The sequence below is a fragment of the Megascapheus bottae genome, chromosome 15, assembly GCF_031878675.1.
Source record: "Megascapheus bottae isolate mThoBot1 chromosome 15, mThoBot2.hap1, whole genome shotgun sequence".
NCBI classification, from domain to species: Eukaryota; Metazoa; Chordata; class Mammalia; order Rodentia; family Geomyidae; genus Megascapheus; species Megascapheus bottae.
The window spans coordinates 22,950,461-22,977,872 of record NC_143523.1 but is presented as its reverse complement, the minus strand read 5'-3'; the positions used below and the strand labels follow the sequence as shown (position 1 = coordinate 22,977,872).

The following is a 27,412-nucleotide window of genomic DNA, read 5'->3' as shown; positions in this document are numbered from 1 at the left end:
GCCTCAGAATTGAGGGTGCAGCACCCTCTCAAGTAGCTACTTCTTTATGACAAGAAGGGAATCATAGATTCAAACTGAAAAGAAAGCAAAAAACTATAAAGAAAGGATTGATCTTTTAATCTGATCAGAGAATGCTCTTAAGTGGAAAAAGATGATTTCTTCTGGCGATGGCTTGAGACAGCTCCAGTAATAGAAAAGAGTTACCTGTGAATCATAATTTTGGAGGAAGGGTGTTTACAGGTTCTGTGGGCATGAGATACAATGCTTTTAGAGATATTAAATTACACCATGGTTAAAAAAAGATCTGGCCTAATAGGGGATGGGACTCAGTCTGTCCTCTCTCAGGGAGGTTGAGACCTGACAGGAAGCACCCAGCTCCAGCATACCCCTGGGGGCTGCCAAAGGTAGAGGACTCACAGCCTCAGTCTTGGTGACAGGGACTTGGCTCAGATACACTTCCAGCATTAGTGGGTTTACTGTGGAAGCCCACTGGCAAGGCGCAGAGGGCTGGCTGGGTGCTGCGGGGCCAGTCCAGAGGGACCAGTGTCACACCTCCACATTCAGGAAAGGTTTGGACAGAGCCATGCTGTCTGCGATGCCTTTGGACAGGCACCGGGAGCAGGGAGCACAGGTGCCACATGTCAAGTTCAGAACTTACTGGGGAACTTGTTGGCTGTTGGAATACAGTCCTGGGATTTCTGGAGCTTTGGTCACCTGGCTTTGCTTCAGGTCACCTTAGCATTTCAACCATTCAGAACCCTTCCTTACTTTAGTGCATCCGGAGCTGTGCTGGACTCTGGACACCATCGCTGGGTGCAGTGTGGACCGGCACAGGGCCTGAATCAGTCTCAGAGAATCAGAAAGCTGGATGGCTGGACAACGGGACCACATTTCAATGGGTTCTGATTCCTTTAATGCCAGCCCGGAGAGGGCCATCCTAAACCAGACGGAGGCCATTCTGAACTACTGTGAATATGCTTATATCGAAATATGACCTAGATCATAAAATAGGAAGCAGACCCATTGGACTCAAGAGCAGGACAGGGCCTCTCTGCAATGCTGTGGGCTTCAGGCAGGACCTCGGTGCGACCTCTTCATCCCTGGGTCTTTCTTTCTGGATGTCCGGGACAGTGCTTTCCCAGGGGCCACTGGCTCTCTGCTGGGAGTTCTCCTCATGGGGTACACCTGGGCCCTGCTTTTCTTGAGGTAGAAGTGAACCTGGAAGGGAGAAGGCAGAAGCTAGAAGACAAGCTTGGACTCTTTCCAAAGACAAGGAGACCTGGGAGAAGCAGTTTAGCCATGACCCAAAGCAGCCCAGTGGTGTCCCAGAGTCTCGGTAATTCTTTCCCACAAGACTGGCTCAGAATCACTGGTGACACAGGATGGGCTGGAGGAACAAAACGTATGTTTGCTTCCTATATATCAGAAATAGCTTCCACCTACACCTCCAGCCAGGATTTCATACCAGCGCTGTTGCTTAGGCGAAAGCTGTGATTGATGGTGTCCTAACTGCCATTTGCTTTGTGCTGGCTGTGAGTCATAGGTGCCCTGTTCAGGCTCACCGTGCCAGGCCTACAGAACTCTAACCCTTCTGGTCCTACCATTGTTTGGCATCTGGGTTAGTAGAGTTGATGGAGATGGTTTGTATGGTTCTTAGACCCTAATTTCCATGGGTATCGTGGCATCCTTTCCAGGGGCTACAACGACACTTCCCTCAGGCCACAGCCTGCAAAAGGCATGATGGGAGATTTTGGCAGGCAGGCACTGAGAGGCCCTACAGGCAGGGAAAGGAGAGGGAGAGGTAATGTCCTAATCATACTCCCCTGCAGTCCTGTCCTCTCCTGGAAAGGACTGGAGCTGCCAGAGCAGCTGGGATTATGAACATGCCTCCCTGTGGGGTTATTTCCTGCTCCTTCCACAGAATCCACAGCCAGCTTTTCTGCTAATTCTGCAGAGGGAGAGGGGAGAATCTGAGCCAACTCTACAGTGTCATTTCCTATTTCCTATGTAGCAATACAGAAGTCTAGGAAAGAAAGAGAGAGGACAAGAAAAACAGGAAAGAGCAGAGGACAGCCCAAGGAGTACCCAGGTCTAGTGGGCTGTGGGGAAAGGTAAAGAGTGCCAGATTCCAAGACAAACTCAAAAGTTCAAGTCTAACATGAAAACACTATCGGAGACAATCCTTTTTTCATGTCTCAGCTTGGATTTGAACTCAGTATCTGATGGTTTAAATCACTGGCAGGCGTCCTACTACATGAGCCATGCCTCCAACTCCCAGAAGCATTTTTTTCTTTTTTCCTTTCCTCTGCTTTAGAATGGGAAGGGAAACAAATTCTACTATCATCAATAAATAGATTCGTAGTTGTTACTGTAACTGAGAACTGAATCCATATGACAGTTGTTTATTCTTCTGAGCCAAATTCTTATAATGAAAGTTTATGTTAGTTTATTAAAAAAAAAACATGTGAATAAAAGGAGGGGAAATACTCTTTAACAGAGGGTTATTCAGTATATGTAGTTGTTAGATTTGGCATTGAGTAGATTTGTGTGACACAAGACTTCCATGTATAACTGCCTGCTGGTCATATAATTTTGGAATATAACAAGAAAAAAAAGAAAAAATCACTCTTTTCTTCCTGTCTCTGCAAATAAAATGTATAATATGCAGGAGATGGCACGGAGGGGGATGGGGAGTAATTTCAGAGCAATTTTCAAAGGACGTAAAGATCAGCTCTTCGCCTTGATTCCTTGTGTTAAAACAGGGTCTTGAGCAGATTTTGAGAATAGCTTGAAGTCCTGTGGTATATTAGGAAACTGAGAGTCTGTGATAGGTTTTTTTTGTTTTGTTTTGTTTTGTTTTTTGCTGCCAGTCCTGGGGCTTGAACTTAAGACCTGGGCACTGTCTTTCAACCCTTTTTGCTCAAAGCTAATGCTCTGCCACGTGAGCCACAGCACCACTTCTGGCTTCTCCTGTGTATGTGGTACCAAGGAATCGAACCCAGGGCTTTGTGCATGCAAGGCGAGCACTCTACCACTAGGTAATGCTCACAGCCCCTGTGACAGCTTTAAATCCTGGCTCCTACCAGGATCTATATTGTCACATTTTCTTATCTTTTCTAATTCAGTTTCTGGGGCCACAAATGGCTATACTTATATCTGCCTTTCAGGACTGCTTCACACTAAACCGGGGGTAATTCTGGAAAGCTCTTCTCTGGTGTCTGGTATATAATTCCTATTCAATACGTGGCACTGGCTACATTTACAGATAAGGTGCCTGTCTGACTACATTGTGCTGCTAAGAAAAGAGAGAAGGAGATCTACTGAGCTCCATGGTTGTATAGAGAAGGAACAGCACTGAGTGAGGAGGTCCCCAGGCAGAGCTGACTGTAGGAACTAGGTGCAGTGCAAGCTCCTTAAAGAGGACTATTTATTTATTTATTGTCTGTCTTGGGGCTTGAACTCAGGTCCTGGGTTTAACCCTGAGTTCTTTATGCTCAAGGCAAGTGTTCTACCACTTTGAGCCACAGCACCACTTCCAGAGTTTTCTGGTGATTAACTGGAAACTGTCTCATAGACTTTCCTGTGGAGGCTGGCTTTGAATTATGATCCTCAAATCTCAGCCTCCTGAGTATCCCTAGGATTACAGGCATGAGCCATCATGCCTGGCCCTGCCTTATTATTATTATTAATTATTAATATCTCTGAGCCCCTTTAAACACTCTTATATTCCAGTCTAATGTTATCTAATGTGAAAATTTTCAGGCAAAATTTGATAGTTTTTTGTTTTGTTTTGTTTTTTGTCTCTTGTCCTATCTATAAAGGATCTGGGTAGAGAATTTAATGTTAGACGTGTCTGGCTCTTGCTAACAGCAAAAGCAAAACTCCATGGTCCCATAGGGTAGGAGAGAGCTGAGCGAGCGCCATCTAGTGCTCACCCTTGTTTATGGCACTGAAGAACACAACTCAAGGGCTCTAGGATTTAGAAGCCAGCATTTGTTGAGTATTTCCCAAGTGTCAGTCATTACTCTAAATGCTGGGTGTGAACTTCTCTAACCTCTTGTGAAGAAGACATTGTTAACACTAATCACCAAGAAGAAATTGAGGATGTGAGAGATCTGTCCAAAGTCTGTGGGCAAATGAGCTAGATGCTTTTAATGACGGTGCGGTGTGAATCAGAAGAATGAGGAAATGCCAGAAGAAAGGATATAACAGCAGAATGCCAGAAGAAAAATCAGCATGGAAAAGCAACGGATTCTTTTCTTGCCAGTCATGGGGCTTGAACTCTGGGCCTGAGAGCTATCCCTGAGTTTTTCAACTCAAGGCTACCACTCTACCCTTGAGCCAAGCCCCATGTCTCATTTTCTAGAAGTTAACTGGAGATAAGAGTCTCATGTCCCTTTGTGCCCAGGCTGGCTTTGAACCAGGATCTTAAGCCTACTAAGTAGCTAGGATTACCGGCATGAGCCACCTCACCCAGCCACTTTCGGTTTTCTAGTGGTTAACTGGAGCCTCACGGACTTTAGGGCTTCAAACTGCCACCATCAGATCTCAGCCTCCTGATTAGCTAGGATTACATGCATGAGCCATCACTCCCAGTGCAATGGATAGTTTTTTTTTTTTTAATGAAAGAAAATCTCAGAGAGCCAAGAACTAAGCAATGACCTATATTTAACACACATAAAGTGACATTTACAAAGGCCTTCTAAAGCTCAGCCAGACTCACCAGTGTTGGCTCCGCTGGACCCACAGTCACAGTCACAGTCTGGGGGTCAAATCCAGGGGCTGTGGCTGTGACAGTATAGGTGCCTGGAAGCAGCAGCCGGAAGTAATCACCTTGTTCACCTGAAAGTTACAAGGACCTAAGTCAGCCTGATGACTTAAAACATGCCTGGAATGCAATCTTGACTTGAAAAGTGATCTGGAGGTTCTAGCTGAGCCCAACGCTGATTCTCCTTAACAGTTTGGTGGAACCCATAATAGGCCCAGTTACTGGCAAACAGACTCCTTAGAAGGACTTGTATACTCTGCAGTGAGAGCACTGGGTTCCATTTCCCACCCCGCATTTTTATTTTCTTTCTTTTTTTTTTTTGCCAGTCCTGGGCCTTGAACTCAGGGACTGAGCACTGTTCTTGGGCTTTCTCAAGGCTAGAGCTCTACCACTTGAGCCACAGCATGATTTCCAGGGGTTTTTTTTGCATATATATATATGGTACCAAGGAATCTAACGCGGGTCTTTGTGCTTGCTAGGCAAGCACTCTAGTACTAGGCCAAAATCCCAGCCCTGCATTCTAATTTTCAAAGACAATATATTTCCAGCAGATTGAGTGCAGATGCAGACATGAGAACCCAGCTGTCTCCCATAAAAGGACATTCAAGAGATTTGCAAGAAAGTGAAACTGAGCCAGACATAGTGTCATATGCCTGTAATCCCAGTACTTGGGAGGCTAAGGCAGGGAAGACTTGAGTTCCAGGCTAGCCAAGTCCTAGACCAGCATGTGCTATGTAATGGGATCATATCTCAGAGGGAAACAAGTGAAACTGAAGCAGTTTTGTCATTTATATTTTTATTTTAGAAAGTATACTTTGGGGGCTGGGAATGTGGCTTAGTAGTGTTTACCTAGCATGCATGAAGCCCTGGGTTTGATTCTTCAGTACCACATAAACAGAAAAAGCCAGAAAGGAACTGAGGCTCAAGTGGTAGAGTACTAGCCTTGAGCAAAAGAAGCTCAAGGACAGTGTCCTGGCCCTGAGTTCAAGCCCCAGGACTGGAAAAAGGAAGGAAGGAAGGACAAGTCTTTTAATAATAATTTTTAAAAGGCATTATCTGTTCATATGCAATAGGTCTTTTTTTTTGCCAGTCCTGGGCTTGAGCTCAGGGCCTGAGCACTGTCCTTGGACTTTCTCAAGGCTAGAGCTCTACCACTTGAGCCTCAGCACCACTTCTGGCTTTTTTCTATGTATGTGGTACCGAGGAATCGAACCCGGGTCTTCGTGCATGTTAGACAAGCACTCTACCACTATGCAAAACTCCCAGCCCCACAATAGGCCTTTTTAATGAATAAATATTTTACACATAAAAAGGTAACCACTTATCTAGGAAAGATTTGAACCAGATTCCCCAGCTTAGTGTAGAAGGTCCTCTGGCAAGGACTACCATTTTGAACCACTTGCTCTGCCTCTTGTGTGTGAGGAGATTCTCCATTCTCCCTTCCTATTTCTCCCTGCTTTGCTTTGCTCTACTAAATAATTCCTAAACTGAGGGGAGTGTTCTCAGAGTCAGGGGAAAAGCTTCACATGTGAGCAGCGCCCAACCTATACTGGTCATGGTCGTAAGCTGGACAACCGGTCAGTGATGTATGCTTTGTATAAATTCCCCTTCGGTGGCAGCTCTAAGATCTACCCCACCACCAACTGTGTGCTCTGCCAAGCCTGTGAGATCCTTCCTGCTAACTTTCCCCTTAATGGACATAAAGTGAAAGCCCCGAGTCAGGGGGAGACTGCACATGGGTTTAACAGTCCTTCGGCCTCTTTGGTTTTGCTCTGGCATGGCAAATGATCTCCAAGCAGAGATAGTCCGAACCAAGCTGTGCATTGCCCTGATTCCCGGCCTGTGATAAAAAAAAATTACATTTATATCCATCTTTCCTGTCACTCACCTCTCAGGGACTGCTTTAAAATGGATTTTCTATTTACTTCTCTTCGTTGCTTAAGTGCTCTACACGTCTGGTAATCCCTTCACACTCATGAGCAGTGGCCACTTACCTGGAGTGACGTCATGATTAATGCCACTGACAGAGATGACAGCCCCGGTGAGATTATTGTAATTCTCATCAAGCACCATGCCCTTGATGCCCTGGTGAACCTGCAGGCAGGAGCAGATCTAGAGTTATGGTCACATAATGTTGTAACAGTGTCCCAGGCTCAAAACCACGTCTCCTGCGTCTCACGTTCGGTCTTCACAGACAGAACTGTCACAGACGCTTGGCTGATGTCTTTGCTGTCTCACCCTAATCAGTGAACAGAGGGAACCATCCTGTTAAAGCCTCAGTCACATTGTGTCACTGCTGAGAACACAACTGAAAGTTTCCATGCTAATTAGAGAGCTCCCACGCTAAGTCTGGTCAGACATTTGTATACCTATGTAGAAACACCGCAATGAAGCCCCTTTTTATAATTAATACACACTAATAAAACAAAGCATAAGCCAGATGCCAGTGGTTCATGCTTGTAATCGTAGCTACTCAAGAGGTTGAGATTTGAGGATGACAATTCAGAGGCAGTCCAGGTAGGAAAGTCTATGAGACTCTCATCTCCATAGAGATAGAGATAAACTATGTAGATAAACTACATAGAAAAGATCAGAAGTGGCTCTGTGGCTCAAGTGGTAGAGCCCTAGCCTTGAACACAAAGGGACTCAGGGACAGAGACCAGGCCCTGAGCTCAGCCCCAGTACCAGAAAAAAAAAAAATCCTAGCGTTCCTATGCTGTTCTGTAAAACTGTCCTTGTTAGTTACTACCTGGTCTCGTCATTTACCCTTCATCTTACTTTGGAGATACCGAAATCCAGCCAGATAGTATCCCAATTCTTTTTTGTGTGTTTGAACTCATGGCCCTAAGCATTTTCACTTGAGACTGGACTCTACCACGTGAGCCACAGCTCCATTTCTGGCTTTTTTGCTAGTAGCAATTGTGGATTTGTCTGCCCCTGGCTTTGAACCAGGTTCCTCAGATCTCAGCCTTTTGATTAGCCCAAACTCACTATAGGCATGAGCCTAAGTTCTCAACTTCAGTCCTTGTATGTGCTAGGCAGGTGCTCTACTACAGAGCTACATTCAGTCTTGTTTTTAATTTGCTAAAGAAGTGCCATGTTGTTTCTCCCACAGCACCTTCCCATTCACAGTGACAAGTGCCCTAGTTTCTCTACACCATTGCTTTATTAGCAGCAACCATCCTAATGGGTGTGGGGTGGCATCTCCTTGTGATGTTGGTTTGTATGTCCCTGAATATCTTCTTTTTCCTGATTAAGTAGTTGTACACAGTGGCTACAATCTCATGTCAAGTTATGAGTACAATGCTTCTTGATCAAAGCCATCCCTTTCTTCAATCCCCTCCCCCCACTTTCTCCCTCCCACCCAATTCTCAAGGAAAAAAAAAATATATATATACACACACACACACACACACACACACACACACACACACACACACACGATATACATAGATAGTATGTATATAGTGTGGTATGCCTATATATATAGTATGTATATAGTCACACACACACACACACACACACACACACACACATATATAGTGTTGTCCTGGGGTTTGAACTCAGGGCCTGGGTACTGTCTATGAGCTTTTTGCTCAAGGTTAGCACTCTATCACTCCAGCCACAGCTTCACTTCCAGCTTTTTTTGGTGGTTTATTGGAGATAAAAGATTCAAAGGTTAGCTGGGTGCTGGTGGCTCATGCCTGTAATCCTAGCTACTCAGGAAGCTGAGATCTGAGGATTGCAGTTCAAAGCCAGCCTGGGCATGAAAATCCATGAGACTCTTATTTCCAAATAACCACCAGGAAATGGGAAATGGCACTGTGGCTCAAGTGGTAGAGTGTTAGCCTTGAGCTGAAGTGCCCAGGCCCAGAGTTCAAGCCACCCCATGGCACACACACACACACACACACACACACACACACACACACACACACCCCAAAAACAACACAACAAAAAATAAACAAGGGATTTCCTGCTGGGGCTGGATTCATATTATAATCCTCAGCTCTGAGTAGCTAATATTACAGGAGTGAACCATTGAATTTGTTGTGTCCCTTTCAGAGAAAGCCCTCCCTTCTTCCCTGTGATACCTGCATATCCTTTCCCTCAACTCACTGAAGTCTTTTTTTTTTTAAAGACAGCTTCTGTATAAAGCTTTCTTCTCAGCATTTCTATTCAATACGCTATAAAATTTACTCAGTAGAATGTCAGCTTCTTATGGACAGGGGCATGTGGTCTGTTGACATGTTGGTTGGCTGTTATATTCCTAAGCCCCAGTTGTGCTAAAGATGTGAACTGTCTTACCAGTAGAAGCAGCCCACATTTACTGTTTCGAGTAGAGAGCACAAGTGAGGCCTGAGCCACCAACCAGCCTGGCCTGCGACTGGGTAACTTCTTGTAGAACCAGGAAAGTTGGAAAGAGAGGTTTTACCTGTTCCAAGAATTGGATTAGGGCTTCCCGATTACCCATCCACTCTCGCTGTAATTCCTCCTGGCGGGGAAACTTGCTGCAGCTCAGTTCCAGTGTGATCTCAAAGCAGTTGGTGTGGAGATAATTAAAGTCTTGCATTCCTAGGATGAAGAGGGCAGGGGTAGATGGGTACAACTGACAACCACCCCCCCCCCCTTCTCCTTATCACAATCTGCCGGCACTCTTTCCATTATTGCCTCTTCTACATCAACCTCTGTTTATTTTCCTCCCCCACTGTCTTTCCCCAAGTTCCCACTTCACATCCCTTTCCCTTTCCAGTTTTCTCTCCACAAATGCCCATTTTGTCATCTGTGTCCTCTTTTATCAAAATTTAATTTCCCCTTTTGTCCCTCTTGTTTCCCAAGTCCGCTGGAGTATCAAGTTCAGACAGAGAAATGGCCCGTGCAGTTCCCAGGTTTCTTCTCACCCTTGCTGAGCGAATACCAGGAAGCCCCGTTGGTGATGCCATCTGGGAAGTAATCCCCACAGTTCCAGCCCTGGTACATCCATCCGTGTGCGTAGGAGTATACCTTGGCCAGCTAGAGGAAGTGTCGAGGCTCAGTCTTGAGCTGGGTAGACCCAAGACACTCACACAGCTCAACAACAGATTACACGTGTTAGCGAAAGAAAATACGATCCGAGATAGTGTGTGCGATGACATGGACTAGAGGCAGGACATCTGTATTCGGGCTTTTCCACATTCTTGAGGCTAAGTTTCTTGTTGTGCAAAGGGGAGAGTGACATTAGATGATACAGAAGGTCATTTGTAGGTGTCATTTTTTTTTTTTTTTTGCCAGTCCTGGGCTTGAGCTCAGGGACTGAGCACCGTCCTGAACTTTCTCAAGTGTAGAGAAATCGAACCCGGGTCTTTGTGCATGCTAGGCAAGCACTCTACCACTAGACCAAACTCCCAGCCCCTTAGGTGTCATTTTTTTGCTGGATTTTTTAAGGAATGAGGAAACTGGGAAAAGTATTATATTTTGTGGGATACTAGTAAGATGGGTGTTGAGTCTGGAGATAGTGGCTAGAGCCTATAATCCTTGTTATAAATATCACATATATATCATATTGATATATTTACATATAATGATCATTTTAGAATTAATATTTTATTTAAAAATAATTATAATACATTATGAAACATGTATCTTCATATAATTATATAAGTTAGTATATAATAATATATTATTTTTAGTCTATTGCTTTACTGCTTCAACCTTTTTTATGTATAGGACTCATTTTTTATGAACACAGGTATGTCGTCTTAAAATTGTACATTGGGACCCCCTAAATTCAAATCAATGCCACTAACTTAACAACCAGGGGTAATCAGTTTTTTGGCATGTTTCTTGTCAAATGTTTTTTATGTCACGGGACGTATACTGTGCAGCTCTCCTTTCTACAACGTTTTTCATGACTGTATGGCTTACCACTGAAAGCGAAGCGTAGCTTACTCAACAGTAAGCCCCTCACAAGTGCGGGGTATTTGCTTTTTGCAGAGCTTTTGCTGAGGGGGCCCTGTGTCACTGACTTCAAGCTCACTGTCTAAACTTCCTCTGGTGGGTGAGCTGCCATTCTGTACCTTCTGGAAAAGCTTGTCATCGGGCGTGGGGGAATTGGAAGAGTGATGGGAGTATCGGGACCGGTGCTCAAGAGACTTGTCATATGGGTAATTGGCCACCACTGCCCCTCCGTGGAGATTGGCCGAGAGGACGAAGTTGAGGGAACGGATCCACTGGATCACAGCTCGTGTCTCAGGTTCCACCTGGAAGGGGGCGGGGCGGGGGGGACAAAAGTCAGCAAACAGACACTCTATAGATGGATATGAGAAGTCAAAGCTCCAGTTTGGTTTCTCTAGGACCCCTGGGAAAAGGTTTCTCAAATTACCCAGTACACCAGAGGCTTCTCAGACACTTTTGCAGAAATTTAGGATTTCTAGTAAATAAATCTGAGTGACATTAGTTTATAGTAATGGTCCTTCTTTCCTTTCCCCCCCTCCCTTCCTTTTTTTTTTGGCTAGTCATGGGGCTTGAGCTCAGGGCCTGAGCACTGTCCTTGGGCTTTTCTCAAGGCTAGCATTCTGCCACTTGAGCCACAGCACCACTTCCATCTTTTCCTATGTATGTGGTACCAAGGAATCCAACCCAGCTCTTCGTGCATGCTAGGCAAGCACTCTTGCCACTAGGCCAAACTCCTGGCCCCTTTCTTCCTTTTGTAGTACTGGGGATTAAACGCATGGCTTCATCTAGCAAGCCCACTACCACTTGAACTATATCCATGGCCCTTTTGTTTCATGTTTTTATTTTGTTTTTGAGATAAGTTTTCTGCTAACTTTGCCTAGGCTGGCTTCAAACTCACAACCTTCCTGCCTCTGCCTCCCTAGCAGCTAGCATTACAAGTGGGCCCCACCATGCCAGCTTATAGTAATTACGTTTTCAAGCTCTTCCTTCTCCCAACATAACAGCTGAAATGGGACATATAAATGCAACTCTATGATCCTGCTTTCACTATCCTCAAGCATGTAATGAGCCTGGGCGCCCTGAGGGCTCTGTGCCAGAAGGGAATGGAGGGGAACAAGAATAATACCTGGATACTGTTCTGCAAAAACTAACACAGAGGCGCATTCATGCCTGTTTTGTTGATATGAAGACTGTTTCACACTCTGTACTAATTCCAGGTGCTGATTTACTTGCTTTTGTTGTGGGATTTCTCATCTCCTACCTGACTTTTCCAGTTGTCTGGAAGTGGCAAGTGGTGGTTAGGGCCTCCATACTTCTCGTTGTAGTAGAAGTAGGTATTGAGATCGGGAAAATTGCGGTTCAGATCCACTCCATTTGCGTTGTTCCTGCCAACCAGATAGCCGGATATGTATGGGCCCTGGGGACAAAGCAGAGAGATTTAACATGAAGATTTCAGGCCAAACCCATGATCTGAAGAACATTGTATAGCTCTTTTTAGGAATTAGTTTAATCTAGCCAATGAAGTAGCATTTTCTTTCTTTTTTTTTTTGCCAGTCCTGGGCTTGAGCTCAGGGCCTGAGCACTGTCCTTGGACTTTCTCAAGGTTAGAGCTCTACCACTTGAGCCTCAGCACCATTTCCGGCTTTTTTCTATGTATGTGGTACCAAGGAATCGAACCCGGGCCTTCGTGCATGCTAGGCAAGCACTTTAACCACTAGGCCAAACTCCCGGCAGCATTTTCTTTTTAACTTGTCCAAAATACTGGTGGTGTAGTTCAAGTTTCCCAATAGACAATGAGATCCGAGGAAAAACTCTGGTAAGAGTGGGATATGTAAAGATTATGGGCACCCTAGCTTTTCAGAAATAGTTTTACTGAGATATTTACATGACAAAAAATCCCTTGCTTTATATGTGCAACTCAATGGATTTGGTATACTTACAGGGTTGTATAATCATTATCACAATCTACTTTTAGAACATTTTTTCCCCTTAATAGAAGTCTCATTCTCATTCAGATAAACACTCCTACCCAATCCAGCCCTAAGGAAACAACTTCTTTCTCCATAGACTCACTTTCTCTGTATATGTCACATAAGGATCATATATTGTCTTTTCTGTTTCCCGTATGTGGTGGTGGGGGCAGCCCTGGGGCTTGAACTCAGGCCTTGGCACTATTTTTGGGCTTGTATGCTCAAGACTAGAGTTCTATTACTTTTGTTAATGTTAGTTGTGGGACTTGAACTCTGGGCCTGGGTATTGTCCCTGAGCTCTTCAGTTCAAGGTTACCATCCTTCCCCTTGAGCCATAGTACTACTTCCTCTACCACTTTGATACATCATCATTTCCAGCTTTTTGGTAGTAAATTGGAGATAAAAGTCTCATGGAGCCAGGTCCGGTGGCTCATGTCTGTAATCCTAGCTACTCTAGAAGCTGAGCTCTGACAATCAAGGTTCAAAGCTAGCCCGGGGCACAAAAGGACCTTAGACTCTTATCTCCAATTAACCTCTAGAAAATGGGAAGTGGGGCTTGGCTCAAGTAACCTGGAGTTGAAGAGCTCAGGGACAGCACCAAGGCCCCAGGCAGAGTTCAAGCCCATAGCCCACACACACACAAAAAAAGTCTCATGGATTTTCTTGCTTGGGTTGGCTTTGAACTGTGATCCTCAGGTCTCAGCCACCTGAGTAGCTAGAGTTACAAGAGTGAGCCAGTGTTGGCTTGGGCATGCTTTTTTTTTTTTTTTTTTTTTTTTTTTGCCAGTCCTGGGTTTGAGTTCAGGGCCTGAGCACTGTCCTTGGACTTTTTCAAGGCTAGAGCTCTACCACTTGAGCCTCAGCACCACTTCTGGCTTTTTTCTATGTATGTGGGAGCAAGGAATCAAACCTGGGTCTTCATGCATGCTAGGCAAGCACTCTACCACTAGGCCAAATTCCTGGCCCCTTGGCCATGCTTTTTAAGGGTTATCTATGTATCATATATTAGTTTCATTCCCCCCCACTGCCCGCCCACTCAGTCATGGGACATGAACTATGATGGGCCTGGGTGTAGTTCCTGAGCTCTTCAGCTCAAGGCTACAACCCTACCCCTTGGGCCACAGTGCCACTTCTGGTTTTTTTAGTGGTTAATTGGAGATAAGAGTCTCATGGACTTTAGTGCCGGGGCTGGCTTTGAACCTTGATCCTCCGATCTCAGCCTCCTGAGTAGCTAGGATGACAGGCGTGGGCCTCTGTATCCAGCTCTCACAGACTTTCATGCACAGGCTGATTTTGAGCTGTGATCCTCAGATCTCGGCCTCCTGAGTAGCTAGGAATACAGGCACTATCCACCAGCACCTGGCACTTTCATTCCTTTTTATTGCCAAATTAGCTCTGTTATATAGACTTTTGTGTGTGTGTGTAGGGGGGGGGTTATGGGGTTGAACTCTTGACCTTGGCGTTGTCCCTGAGCTCTTCAGTTCAAGGCTATCACCCTACCCCTTGAGCCACAGCTCCAGTTCCCCTTTTCTAGTGATTAATTGGAGAGAAGAGTCTCCTGTTCTTTAGTTCTTTAGTGCCTGGGCTGGCTTGGAACCTTGATCCTCAGATCTCAGTCGCCTGAATAGTTAGGGTAGTTAGGATTACAGGTATGAGCCACTGCGGGCTCCTTGTATGGATTTATCATGTTTAGCTCATCTATTCACCAGTTGATGGACTTTATCAGTTTTCCATGGTGATTGTAACAGAATGCCACAAACTTGGTGGCTTAAAGTGCATTATTATCTTACAATTTTAGAGGTCAGAAAACCAAAATGGATCTCCTAGGACTAAAATCATGGTGTCAGTAGGACAGTGCTCCTCAAGAGGATTTTTATTTATTTTTTTGGTTGTGGGGCTTGAACTCTGGGCCTTGGCACTGTCCCTGAGCTCTTCAGCTCAAGGCTAATGCTCTACCACTTGAACCACAGCGCCACTTCAGTTTTCTGGTGTTTAATTGGAGATAAGAGACATCAGATTTCCGTGCCCAGACTGGCTTCAAACCTCAACCCTCAGATCTCAACCTCCTGAGTAGCTAGGATTAGAGGCGTGAGTCATCAGCGTCTGTTTAAAGGAATCTATTTGCTGATGTGTCTAGCTTCTAGAGGCCATCCACATTCTCAGGTTCCTGGTCCCTTCTCCTATCTTCAGAGCTATCAGCATAACATCTTCAAATCCCTCTCTGATCTGACCTGCACTCTCCCTCTTCCACACATAAAGGGGGCTTGCAGTTGATTGCACTGGGCCCACTCAAGTAATCCAGGATAGCTTAGGTTAAATCATTAACAATCTTAATTCCACTCATCATGTACTATAACATACTCGTAGGTTCTGAGGTGCAGATGTCTTTGAGAGACTATTATTCTGCCTACCTTTAAAGTCTTGTTCTGCCTGGCTTTAAAGTCAGGTGCTAGGTGAGTTTCTACTTCTCGACCACACATTCACTTCTGGCTTTTTTTTTTTTGGTGGGGATTGGGGGAGTTGGTTATTGCCTATGAATCTCAAAGATCTTTCTCCTCAGGCTGGTTTCCAAATCATGGTACTCAGACCTCAGCCTCCTGAGCAGCTAGGATTGCAGGCGTGAGCCACCGGTACCCTGCTCATCTTCGCTCATGGTTGAGTGATATTTACAATGGGGCAGAAGACCCCTCGTCTACAAGCAGATTTGTTTGGAGAGATGGCTTCCTACCTGGGCAGCGGCCACCTCGTAGCCATCAGGGTTCATGGAGGGCAGGATGTGGATGCGGGTGTCTCGGATGAGTCGCAGGATTCGCGGGTTCTGGTTGCGGAACTCCTCGCACAAGAACTCAGCCAGCTGCAGGAGCAGCTCTCGGCCCAGCACCTCGTTGCCGTGCATATTCCCCACGTACTTGAACTCTGGCTCCACTGGCAGCAGAGAAGAAGACAGTTGAGACCTTTGTGAAGGTCCACCTTGACTCTCTACCCTGCAAAGGGATTCTTTTCCCCTCCTTTTCAGCAATGAATAAAAGAAAATAACAGGTTTCTACTGCGCGTTTCCCAAGAATGCCTGGGACCCTTACTGATCCATTGGAATTGGAAAGGCTACAAAAATTCATGCCAGGAAAGAATTAATTTATGTGTGTGTGTGGGTGTGTGTGATAACAGCCTCATGCTGCTCAATGAATGATTGTCATCCCTTACACAAATCTTTCCAGCAAATGAATGATGGGATTTTAAAGCTAGTTATGGTTAAACTTCACAGGAAACCTTGTAGACACGACTGGGGCCAGACGGAAGGAGCTATCTCTACCTCTATCTGCAATCGTGCTGCCTTCACTGGACCTGGCTTAACCAAGGCATAGATAGACCTAAATTTTCTCTCACAAACAATCCATTATTGTTTATCTTAGGATTCTTCTTCTTCTTCTGCTGCTGCTGCTGCTGCTTCTGCTTCTGCTTCTGTTTCTGCCTTTGCTTGTCCTCCTTCCCCTCCTCCTTTTCCCCCTCCTCTTTCTGCTTCTCTTCCTCCTCTTCCCTCATTTTAGGTGCCTGTCCTGAGGATTGAACTCAGGACCTAGACATTGTTCCTGAGCTTTTTTACTCAGGCCTGGCACTCTACCACTTGAGCCACACTTCCAGTTTTTTGATGGTTAGCTGTAGATGGGAGTACCATGGAGTTTCCTTCCTAGGCTGGTTTTAAACCACAATCCTGAGTTCATCTTCCTCAGTAGTTGGGATTATAGGCATGAGTCATGGGTACCTGGTTACTTTAGGATTTCCCCTCCCCTCACCCCCCCATCATTAGCCTTTAACTCTGGGCCTGGGTGTTGTCCCTGAGCTGTTCAGCTCAAGGCTACTGCTCTACCCCTGGAGCCACAGTGCCACTTCCAGTTTTCTGGTGGCTAACTGGGGATAAGAGTTTCACTAACTTTAGTGCTCAGGTAGCCTTTTTTTTTTTAAAGTACATGCTTTCATCTTAAGAGTATTTCTTGGCCAGGCTAGGTGGCTCAAACTTAGAATTCTAGCTACTCAGGAGGCTGAGATCTGAGGATCACATTTCAAAGCCAGCCTAGGCAGAAAAGCCTGCATGAATCTTACCTCCAATTAACCACCAAACATCTGAAAACAGAGCTGTAGCTCAGAGCACTAGCCTTCAGTAACAAAGAAAGCCCAGGCCCTGAGTTCAAACCATAGGGCTGGTACAAAATAAATAAATAAGCTGGGCGAGGTGGCTCATGCCTCTAATCCTAGCTGCTCAGGAAGCTGAGATCTGAGGATCACAGTTCAAAGCCAGCCTGGGCACTAAAGACTGTGAGACTCTTATCTCCAATTAATCACTGGAAAACGGGATCTGGGGCTGAGGCTCAAGGGGTAGGGCAGTAGCCTCGAGCTGAAGAGTTCAGGGACAGCACCCAGGCCCAGAGTTTAAGCCCCATGACCCACAAATAGATAAATAGATAAATAGATAGATAGATAGATAGATAGATAGATAGCTTATTTGTGGAGTCTGGGTACCAGACTGATCCTGACCTATAGAACCTCTATATACTTAGAAAATGCTCAGTATTGGTACTTTTTGGTGCTTTTTTTCAAGAGTCAAAACATAACCTTTTTTTTTTCTTTTGTCAGTCCTGGGCTTGCGCTCAGGGCTTGAGCACTGTCCCTGGGCTTTCTCAAGGACAGAGCTCTACTACTTGAGCCACAGCACCACTTCCGGCTTTTTCTATGTATGTGGTACCAAGGAATCGAACCTGGTTCTTTGTGCATGCTAGGCAAGCACTCTACCACTAGGCCAAACTCTCAGCCCTCAACCATTTCTTATAACAAACATCACTGTTATTTTGGTTCAGGTTCTTACACCCTCTAGATCACTGTCAAATCTCCCCTGCATCTGTCCAGTCCCAAGATTTGACAAACCTTTTCCACAGAGGGCCTGATCGTAAGTGCTTTAGATTTTTATGGGGGAATAATAACTCTGTCACAGCTACTCAACTCTTCTAGCAGAAGCAACCACAGACAACACAAAAACAAATGGACTTGACAGGGTTCCAATAAACCTTCGTCACCAAAACAGGTGGCTGTCCCTTGGGTTGCAGTTTGCTGATCTCTATTCTGAGTGATCTTTTTAAAGCTTGAGTCAGGTCATGTTACTCTTCTGTTTAAAACTCTTGAGTTGCAGGCTCGGCTAGGGATGTAGCCACCAGCAGGAGTAGGGAGGGCTGACAAAAGAGAACGAATGAGGGTGAATATGGTCAATGCAGTAGTGTAGGTGTGCATATGGAAATAGAATAATTGAGTCTTTTGAAATTGTTTTTAAGAAGAGAGTAGGATGGGGAATGGAAAGGAGGGAGAGAGGTTGATCAGTGACATTGTTTACATGTATGAAAAGGTCACAAAGAAATTCTCCTTGTACACCTAATATGTGCTAAAAACAAACATTTCCAGTTGCTTCCTAGTTTACTGAAAGCAAAAGCCAAAATCTTTGCAAGAGCCCACATGAGCTTTTGTTGTGTGAGCACTGACCTCCCCTTCGTTCTGTTCGGTCTACTGGAACTGCAATGACCCCTCACTGTTGAGGGATGCCAAAGGTGCCACGACCATGAAGCCTTGGGTTTACTTTCTCTTTTTCTTGTCCCACTGCTGGGTGTGGTGATCTACATCTGTGATTCAAGCTGGGGCAAGGACACGAGACTCGACCTGAGAAGTAACTAAAGCAAAAAGAAATGGAGGCATGGCTCGAGTGGTAGAGTACCTGCCACTTATCGCTTAAGGTCTTGAATACAAATCGCATACGATTGTAACCCCAGGCGTAAGTAGAAGGCTCATGGTCCTAGGCCAGCCATGACAAAATCATGAGTCCCTACATGAAAAATAAACAAGTCTAAAATGGGGCAGCAGGGCATGGTTCATGTGGCAGATCACATTATAGCATTCATGAGTCCCTGGGTTCAATTCCCAGTACCACCAAAAACAATCAGATAAAGCAAACTAATGAACAAACAAACAAGCAAAAAACTCCTATCCTTATCCCTCTTTCTTTCCTGACTTAGTTTTTGCTATAGCACTTGATTTCATCTGATATATCTGGCTATATAGTTACCATCCATTCCTGCTCTTAGTGCACTAGAATTCAGGCCTGGGAGGGTCTTTGTATTATTCTCTACTTCTGGGATCTACAACTTTTGTTTTTGTCAGTTATAGGGCTTGAACTTGGGGCCTGGGCACTGTCCCTGAGCTTCTTTGTGCTCAAGACTAATGCTACCACTTGAGCCACAGTGCCACTTCCAGTTTTTAAGTAGTTAATTGGAGATAAGAGTCTCATAGAGATTTTTCTTGCTGGGCCAGCTCTGAACCATGATCCTCAGATCTCAGCCTCCCGAGTAGCTAGGATTACAGGAATGAGCCACTGGCATCTGGCTTCTACAAATGTTCTTGCATGTAGTAGGCTATTGGCAGATATTTTAAAAATCAGTAATTTAAAGAAACAAATGGGAAATGGCTAAAGTTACAGGATTCTAAAGGAAAGGGAAATCAAGTGCTAAGAGCTTTGAGTGAAAAAGCCAAACAAGAATACAGAGCCATGTGTGCAAGCTCTAGTATTGGCAGAGCGATGAAGGGGAGAGGGTACTCGTGAGAGCTACCATTGTCTGAAATTGATTCAAGGAAATCCTTGAACACCAGAAAATCAGAGGCACTGAAAAGGAGACGAAGAGTAGGAGGCTAGACTCTAATGTACATTAGCAGCAGTGGGTGTGTGAGCTGAGTGTACGAGCCAGTACTTGCATTTGTATATCAAGTGCAGCTTCAAAGTAAGGCCTTTGCCAGGTGCTGGTGGCTCACACCTGTGATCTTAGCTACTACTCAAGAGGCTGAGATCTGAGGATCACGATTCAATTCCAGATCAAGCAAGAAAGTCCCGGAGACTGTTATTCCAATTAACCACCAGAAAACTGAAGTAGAGCTGTAGCTCAAAGTGGTAGTGCTAACCTTTTGTGAGACAGATACTGAGACAGTATCTAGGCCCTGAGTTCAAGTCCCAGGACTAACCACAACAACAAAAAAGGAAGACCTTTAACTCCATATAAGCACGGCTTGAATATAAAATTCTGAAATCTCACAGCCAGAAAACAGGTGTTTTTTTTTTTAAAGAGAGTAAGAAGATGGTAGGAAGACGTGGGGATATTATTTTGATATCTGGTGCCAAATGGGTTCAGAGAGTGGCAGCAATTAGGGAATCAGAAATTAAGAAACCCACTGCAAGTTTAGTGCAACAACTTAGATTGGGCTAGGGCTGTTCAAATAGCTAGGGCTGTTCAAGAGATTTGGAGTCAATAGTTTAATGGAGGAACCGATGTTATTTGAATGTCACAATTGCCATAAAGCCCTGAGAAATCATAAACCACATAAATGTATGAGAACATGCAATAGAATAGAATATTAGGTAGCTGGAACTGATGGCAAATATTTATAGATGAGAGATATGCTTATAATGGGCTATGAAATCAGGAAAGGAGTTGTAGTATGGTTTTATTTTGTACGTGTGTGTGTGTGCGCGTGTGCGTGAAAAAATGTGCATCAGATAGGATTAAATAAACGGAAAAGAGTCTGGAAGGATATAAACATCAGCATGTTAAGAATGGGTATCTGTGAGTAGAGGGATTATGGGTAATTGTTTTTCCTTATCTAATTTGTAACTTGTTTTGACATGAGGGCTTGTCTATTGCCCAAACCGCTCCCAAACAAGCATGACTTTGATGTTAATAAAAGCAAACTATAGGGGCCAGAAGTCTGGCCTAGTGGTAGAGTGCTTGCCTAGCATGCACCAAGACCCAGGTTTGATTCCTTGGTACCACATACATAGAAAAAACCAGAAATGGTGCTGTGGCTCAAATGGTAATGCTCTTGCCTTGAGAAAGCTCAAGGACTGGAAAAAAACAAACAAACCAACCAACAACAACAACAACAAAAATGCTAGTACCCCGGGCCTTCAAACTCTAGCATACCATGCTCTATGCTGCCATTCCTGCTAAAACTCCTGAGCAATGTGGAAGAATAATGCTGAGAAATGTCCACAAGAGGAGAGGGAAGGAAGCAAAGAGGATGGAATGGGATCAGGGACAGAAACTTCTACCATTCAGGTCTGGAGCAAACAGAAGGAGAGAGAGGCTGGAGATGGCCCAGCTACCCAGAGGTGAAGAAAGGCTGAGGCGTTGCCAGGTTGAGGGTGGGCTTCACTGATTCCAGGGACCGGGCTCGCCAGGGAAGGGGCTGCTCCCCACCCCACCAAACCACAGAGCCGCTCTGGACTTACGAGGCTCGTGGGTGCCAGGGTGGTCGCTGAATTCCAGCACGTACAGCTGCCTCCCCTTCACGCTGCGCCCGATGCTGTAGACGCGGGTGACATCGGGGCATTGGTTCCGCACCTTGTACAGCGTCCGCACGAGGTCATCGTAGCGGTGATGTCGAAAGGTCACCGGGGCAACCAACCTGAAGAGGAGGAGGAGATGCAGGAAGGCCGAAAGCAGGTCTGATGACATCGTGCAGGACTTCTTCAAAGAGCGCTTCTGGAATATGCCACCGTCTCTCCAAACAAACCCTGAGCGGTGCCCACGTTCCTGTCAGGAAGCCCCCATGGGCCAGCACCGGGAAGGGGGCTCGGGAGGGTCTCCTCAGGGCTGCAGGTGAAGGGGTCCACTCTCCACACTCACTCCTCTTCCTCCCCCAATCCTGGAAAACCTGTGGAAAGGTTTCTGCACATTCCTGCATTGGTAGTCTTTCTAACTCTGGTTTACTGATTAACTGGACAGTAAACAGAGTTCAGTAAAGAGCTGCTCATTATTCACTGAGTCCTGAGTCCTCAAGATGAGGGGGGAGCTGGGGGGGAAGCTTTATTCTATCTCACATTCTGCTGTCAGACTAGCTTTCCAAAAAACCCCACTCCTTCCTTCCCTCCTTCCTTCTTTCCTTTTTCTTTTTTTGTGGGACTTGAACTCTGGGCCTGGGTGCTGTCCCTGAGCTTTTCAGCTCGAGGTTAGCACTCTACAACTTGAGCCACAGCACCACTTCTGGTTTTCTGGTGGCCTTTTGTGCCAAGGCTAGCTTTGAACCACGATGCTCAGAGCTCAGCTTCCTGAGTAGCTAGGATTACAGGCGTGAGCCACCACGCCCCGCTCTCTGACCCTCCCTTATTGTTAATAGCTATAGTTTGCTTACCATACGTAAGAGAAACTTCTCTGCAGCATGTTGGATTCTGTTATTACTGGGGGCTTGACTTCGTAGCCCCAGGAGTACCCCAGATTGCTCCTTTGTAGGAAGAAGTCTCACTCCTCTGGCAAATGTGTCTCTGGTTCTCTCTGGAGACCTGGACCATGCTGCATGGATGGCACCCATTGTCTGGAATAAACATGCACCTCCTTGCCTGCTTGAACTGTGAAAAAGGAATAATATTCTGCTAACAGAAAATACTCTATCGAGGCTAAGATTGGGATGCTTTCACTCAAATTCAGCATAGAGTGGCTGGCGTAACATCCCTGAAGTGAAGGGAGCATGAACTTGACTGTTAAAGGGACGTGGTTTTAAATTCAAGGTCAGCCTCCTTCGCAGCACCTGCCATGCCGTAATACGCATTCAATGAATGGTCGTCGTGGGTAGCAGCAGTAGAAGATCTAAGCAGCTCTCCAGATGATAAGAGTGAGTCGTTCATTCATTCAACACTCAAGCAACATCTAGGAATCATTTGGCACTGAAGCCAAAGGCCCCACATAGAATACCAAAACCAGCAGAGGTTCCTGCTTACGTGGTGCTGAGATTCCAGACACCAGAGTAGAAAAGATAACGTTTCTCTTCAACAAGCAGTTCCACTCCCTTTTTTGGAGGGAGGGGGCAGGGAGGTGTCAGACAGTGCTTTCTGGAGGATCTCTGCGAGTTGAACTAGATTACTGCTATTGGTTTTCTAACAGCAATAGTGGTGGAGTATATTAATTTTCCTCCTTACCAAAGGTGTCCATGACCTAACCTCTGAAAGCTGCGTGTGGTTACAAAGCTAGAGGGAATTTTTAGCCAGCTGTCTTGTGACGTAGAGATCACTCTGCACTACCAGAAGAGGAAGTGATGAAATACAGGAAAAAATCCACTAGACATTTGCTGGCTTTGAAGGTGGAGGGAGGGAGTATGAGCAAAGAAAGCTGAACTCTAAAACTATGAATAACAAGAAAGTTTCTTCTTTATGGCTTTCAGAAAGGAACACACTTTGATTTTAGTTTAACTGAGATTCATTTTCAGACATGGAAGCTCTTTAGGTGTGCTTGATGCCGCTACAGTTGAAGGAAATGCATACATTCTGTAAATATGGTAAACCTGGGAAGGCTCTCAGGCCCTTGTGAAGAGGATGGAGCAAAAAGCTTAATTTTCAAGCAAATTCCAAGAAGCTTAAATCTTGGGAGGCCAGCCCTGCAGATGGCTGTGTGCTCATCTCAAATGGCATCTCCAGAGTTCTTTTTCTCTAATTTTAGGCATAGCCTTTCTGGTTTCAGGGTCCCCAATGCTGTCCCTTGTGTAGGCAAATGAACCATCCTCCCAGACTCCATATTTTAGCTTTTCTCTCTTGGTATCCTCTCACACTAACTTGCAGAGCAGTCTCAATGCAATGGAGTTAACCCTGCTCAATAAATGTTTACTGGACCCATAAGTGAATGAATCTGTGCTACTCAATCTAAACCTCCATCACTGTTTGATTAGTATTTGGTCTCTTTGTTGTTGTTGACTGTGGGGCTTGAACTCTGGGCCTGGACCCTGTCCCTGAGCTCTTCAGCTCAAGGCTACCACCCTACCCTTTGAGCCTCAGCCCCACTTCCTGTTTTCTAGTCATTAATTGGAGATAAGAATCTCAAGGACTTTATGTCCAGGCTGGCTTTGAACTTCAATCCTCAGATCTCAGTCTCCTGAGTAGCTAGGGTTACAGGCGTGAGCCACTGCACCTGGCAGTATTTGGGTTTTAAGTGTTATGAGCTTGTAGAGCTCAAGCAATCTGGCCAGTCCCAGACAAGACTGGCTGACATATCAGTCTCAAAGACAGACAGCAGGCCCTTTCTAGTTCTCTTCTCCGGGAACATTCTTTTCCCACTCCTCTCCCTAACTTAGCACAATGATTAGCCACATAGTAAAACCTTCCCTGACCATCTAGAAAGTTCTCCCCCCTCTCCATTATGTTCAGCTTGTCAACTTATTGTTTCTGTCAAAAGTTTGTAATTTCCTTGTTTCTATTTACTATTTGCTGGTTCCTTCAGTAGACAATAAGGCTGACACTAATTTACTGCTTATCATTTAATCCCTACACAATGGGTCAAGGAAGCTAAATTTAACCTGAGATATGTCATCTCAGCAACCTGAAGAGTAGGTGTTATTTAGAGTAGAGAGGTGGACGTTTAGGGTGGAAATGGTATGAAATTTTGAGAGAAGACCTTGTTAATGCCTGTTTGTCACCTGAGCTATTAGAATCAGTGGAGTCCTCCTTGAATTTCTTCTTTTCCTACACCCACTCCCAGATGGTGAAACCCCACCAATATGCAGCGACTCCCAGTTCTTTCTTTTCTGTACTGCCAACTACCTATGTCACCTCTCCACTGGAAATTCTATTAGGTGTCCATCTATTTATTCCTGTATAGCCACCCACGCTGCTCACTCCTCAGATCAGAAAACAGCCTTACAGATACACACAGTACTTCTCTTTCTTCAGAGAGAGCATTAGACCTCATTTATATATGTGGGAACTACTATACTTTAAATAACTTACTTTACCTTTTATTTTTATTGGTCATGAGGCTTGAACTCAGGGCCTGGGCCCTGGCCTGAGCTCTTTTTGCTCAAGACTAGCACTCTACCACTTTGAGCCACAGCGCCTCTTCCAGTTTTCTGGTGGTTAATTTGATATAAGTTTCATGGATAGGCTGGGAGTTTGGCCTAGTGGTTAAAGTGCTTGCCTAGCATGCTTGAAGACCCGGGTTCGATTCCTCCGTACCACATACATAGAAAAAAGCCGGAAGTGGTGCTGAGGCTCAAGTGGTAGAGCTCTAGCCTTGAGAAAATCCAAGGACAGTGCTCAGGCCCTGAGCTCAAGCTCAGGACTGGCAAAAAAAAAAAAAGTTTCATGGACTTTTCTGCTTAGGCAGGCTTTGAATAGTGTTCCTTAGATCACAGCCTCCTGAGTAGCTAGGTTTTACAGACATAAGCCACTAGTGCACAGATAAATGATTTGCTCTAAATGATCATGAGTTTTATTTGGGAAACCTGAAGATTAAATTGGCTTTCTGACTAAGTACTGAGAGCTATCTGTAGAACCATCTTCCCAGGATCTTGACTTGAAACATTACATTGTACCAATAAATACATACAATTGCTATTTTTTAATTAATAAATGTACAAAAGGGCTGGGAGGGTAGCCTAGTGGTAGAGTGCTTGCCTAGTATGCACGAAGCCCTGGATTCGATTCCTCAGTACCTCATACACAGAAAAATCCATAAGGGCACTATGGCTCAAGTGGCAGAGCACTGGCCTTGAGAAAAAAGTCTCCGAAGATAGTGTCCCATCCCCGAGTTCAAGTCACAGGCCTGGCAAAAAAATGTACATAAATATACGCGCATATTATATATATATATATTTTTTTTCTGTCTTCTAGGTGCCTCAAGGCTAAGAGCTCTTTGTTAATGGGTGACATTTTTTTCTTCTTTTTCCTGGGCCCTTCCAACTCAATTTCTTCCTTTCTTCCCCCTCCTCCTCTTTCTTTCTCCTGCTCCTCCTCCTCCTCCTCCTCCTCCTCCTCCTCCTTCTCCTCCTCCTCCTCTTCCTCCTCCTCCTCTTCCTCCTCCTCTTCCATCTCTTCCTTCTCCTCCATCTCTTCCTTCTCCTCTTTCTCTTCGTCCTCTTTCTCCTCCTCCTCCTCCCCCTTCCTTCTCCTCCTTCTTCTCCACTCCCCTCTCTTCCTCCTTTCTCTTTTCCTCCTCCCTCTTTCCCTCCTCCTCTTCCTCCTCCTCCTTCTTCTTCCCTTCTTCTTCTGCCAGTCTTAGAAATTGAACTCAGGTCCTGGGCTTATTTTACTCAAGGCAAGCACTCTACCAGTTAAACCACAGTGCCACTTCTGGGTTTTTCTGCTTATATGGTACTGAGGAATCAAACCCAGGGCTTCATGCATACTAGGCAACCACTAAGTCATATTCCCAGCTCCTAGACATTTCCTTTTTTTTTTTTTTGTGGTACTGAGGAATTGAACCTGGGTCTTCATGCATGCTAGGCAAGCATTCTACCACTTGGCCCCCTAGACATTTCTTAAGTTCACATTCTGCCATAGGAAGGAAAATGTCTTCTTTTTAAGAGTGAACTTCCCAATTTTACACTGTATTGGTAGGAATAAGAAATGGAACGGCTGCTTTGAAAAACAGTTTGGCAATTCTTGAAACCATTAAATCTCACAGCTATATTACCTAGAAATTTTACTTCTGAGAATTCCTGGCGGCATGGACCGAAGGCAATGGCCCATGCAGCAACATGCTCGAATTCTATTGTGACTACTTCGACACATACCTCACCCACGACTCTCCATCTGTGAGAAAGACACACTGCAGTGGTAGGAAACATAAAGAGAATGTGAAAGACTACTATCAGAAATGAACGGAACTGCAGGCTCAGAGCCTGACTGACAAGACAACGGCTGCACTTCAACAAGGGAAGATACCTCCCAGTCCATTCTCTGCTCCTCCTCCTGCTGGGGCAATGATCCCATCACCTCCCAGTCTCCAGGGTCCTTCTCGACCTGGTATGATGCCAGCATCCCACATGGGAGGAGGCCCTCCCATGATGCCAATGAAGAGCTACCCCATCCTGGGATGATGCCCGTGGGACTTGCTCCTGGAATGAGGCTGCCCATGGGAGGCCACAGGCCAATGATGCCTGGGCCTCCAGTGATGAGGCCTCCTGCTCGTCCCATGATGGTGCCCACTCGGCCAGGAATGACTCAACCAGACAGATAAGGAAAAGAGCGGGGAGGGGGCACTCGATCAGTTTTATATTATTTGTTCAAGTTCATCAGGAGATAATTGTGCTGAGACTCCGGCTATTTTCCAACTGCATGACAAGGAAGACTTGCTTCCTTTATCCAGATAATAGATTTGGAGGAGAGAAGTGGGACAAAAGGTACAAATTTCATTTGTGAAAATAAAACTGTCAGCTCTTTTAGTTAAAAAAAAAAACACGAAATTTTACTTCTGAGTATCTACCCAGAAAATACAAATATGGCCATAAAAGTCTTGTACATGAATATTCATAGCAGCATTATTCACAATAGCCTTAAAGTGGAAACATGCCAAATTATATCAGCTGATGAACTGATGAACAAGTACAAGGCTGATATCCGAATATAATTAAATACTAAAAAATAGGTGTGGAGATAGGCAACAAGCTCACAGAAAAATCTCAAAAAATATGCTAAGGAAAAGAACGCAGAAACAAAGATGCAGAGATGATTGATTCTACTTACATAAACAAGTCTTTAAAGGCAGAATGTAGAGAAATGGTTGTCTAAGGGCTGGCTAGGGGAATTGGGGGATTGAAGAGTGATAGATAAGGATGGTACTGGGGTTGGACCTAATATTTACTCTACCACTTACGCCATGCCTCCAGCCCAGAAGGTCTTTGCAAGGATATAAAGAAAGTAATCTAGGGGCTGGGAGTTTGGCCTGGTGGTAGAGTG

General features: G+C 45.1%; 1 protein-coding gene and 1 pseudogene across 1 annotated transcript; one reads left to right on the top strand and one right to left on the bottom strand.

The window, feature by feature from the left end:
- Positions 1-118: 118 nt before the first annotated feature.
- Positions 119-21,397, bottom strand: Cpn1 (carboxypeptidase N subunit 1). Its single transcript, XM_090346085.1, has 9 exons — positions 20,984-21,397; positions 15,401-15,597; positions 11,964-12,119; positions 10,825-11,007; positions 9,670-9,781; positions 9,204-9,343; positions 6,763-6,862; positions 4,724-4,842; positions 119-1,218 (listed from the first exon to the last, which is right to left on the bottom strand). Exons 1-9 carry the CDS (start codon positions 21,207-21,209, stop codon positions 1,069-1,071), a joined length of 1,383 nt encoding a protein of 460 aa, XP_090202211.1. The 5' UTR covers positions 21,210-21,397; the 3' UTR covers positions 119-1,068.
- A 4,814-nt stretch (positions 21,398-26,211) lies between these two features.
- On the top strand, positions 26,212-26,693 carry LOC150053961 (U1 small nuclear ribonucleoprotein C pseudogene; annotated as a pseudogene).
- Positions 26,694-27,412: the final 719 nt, after the last annotated feature.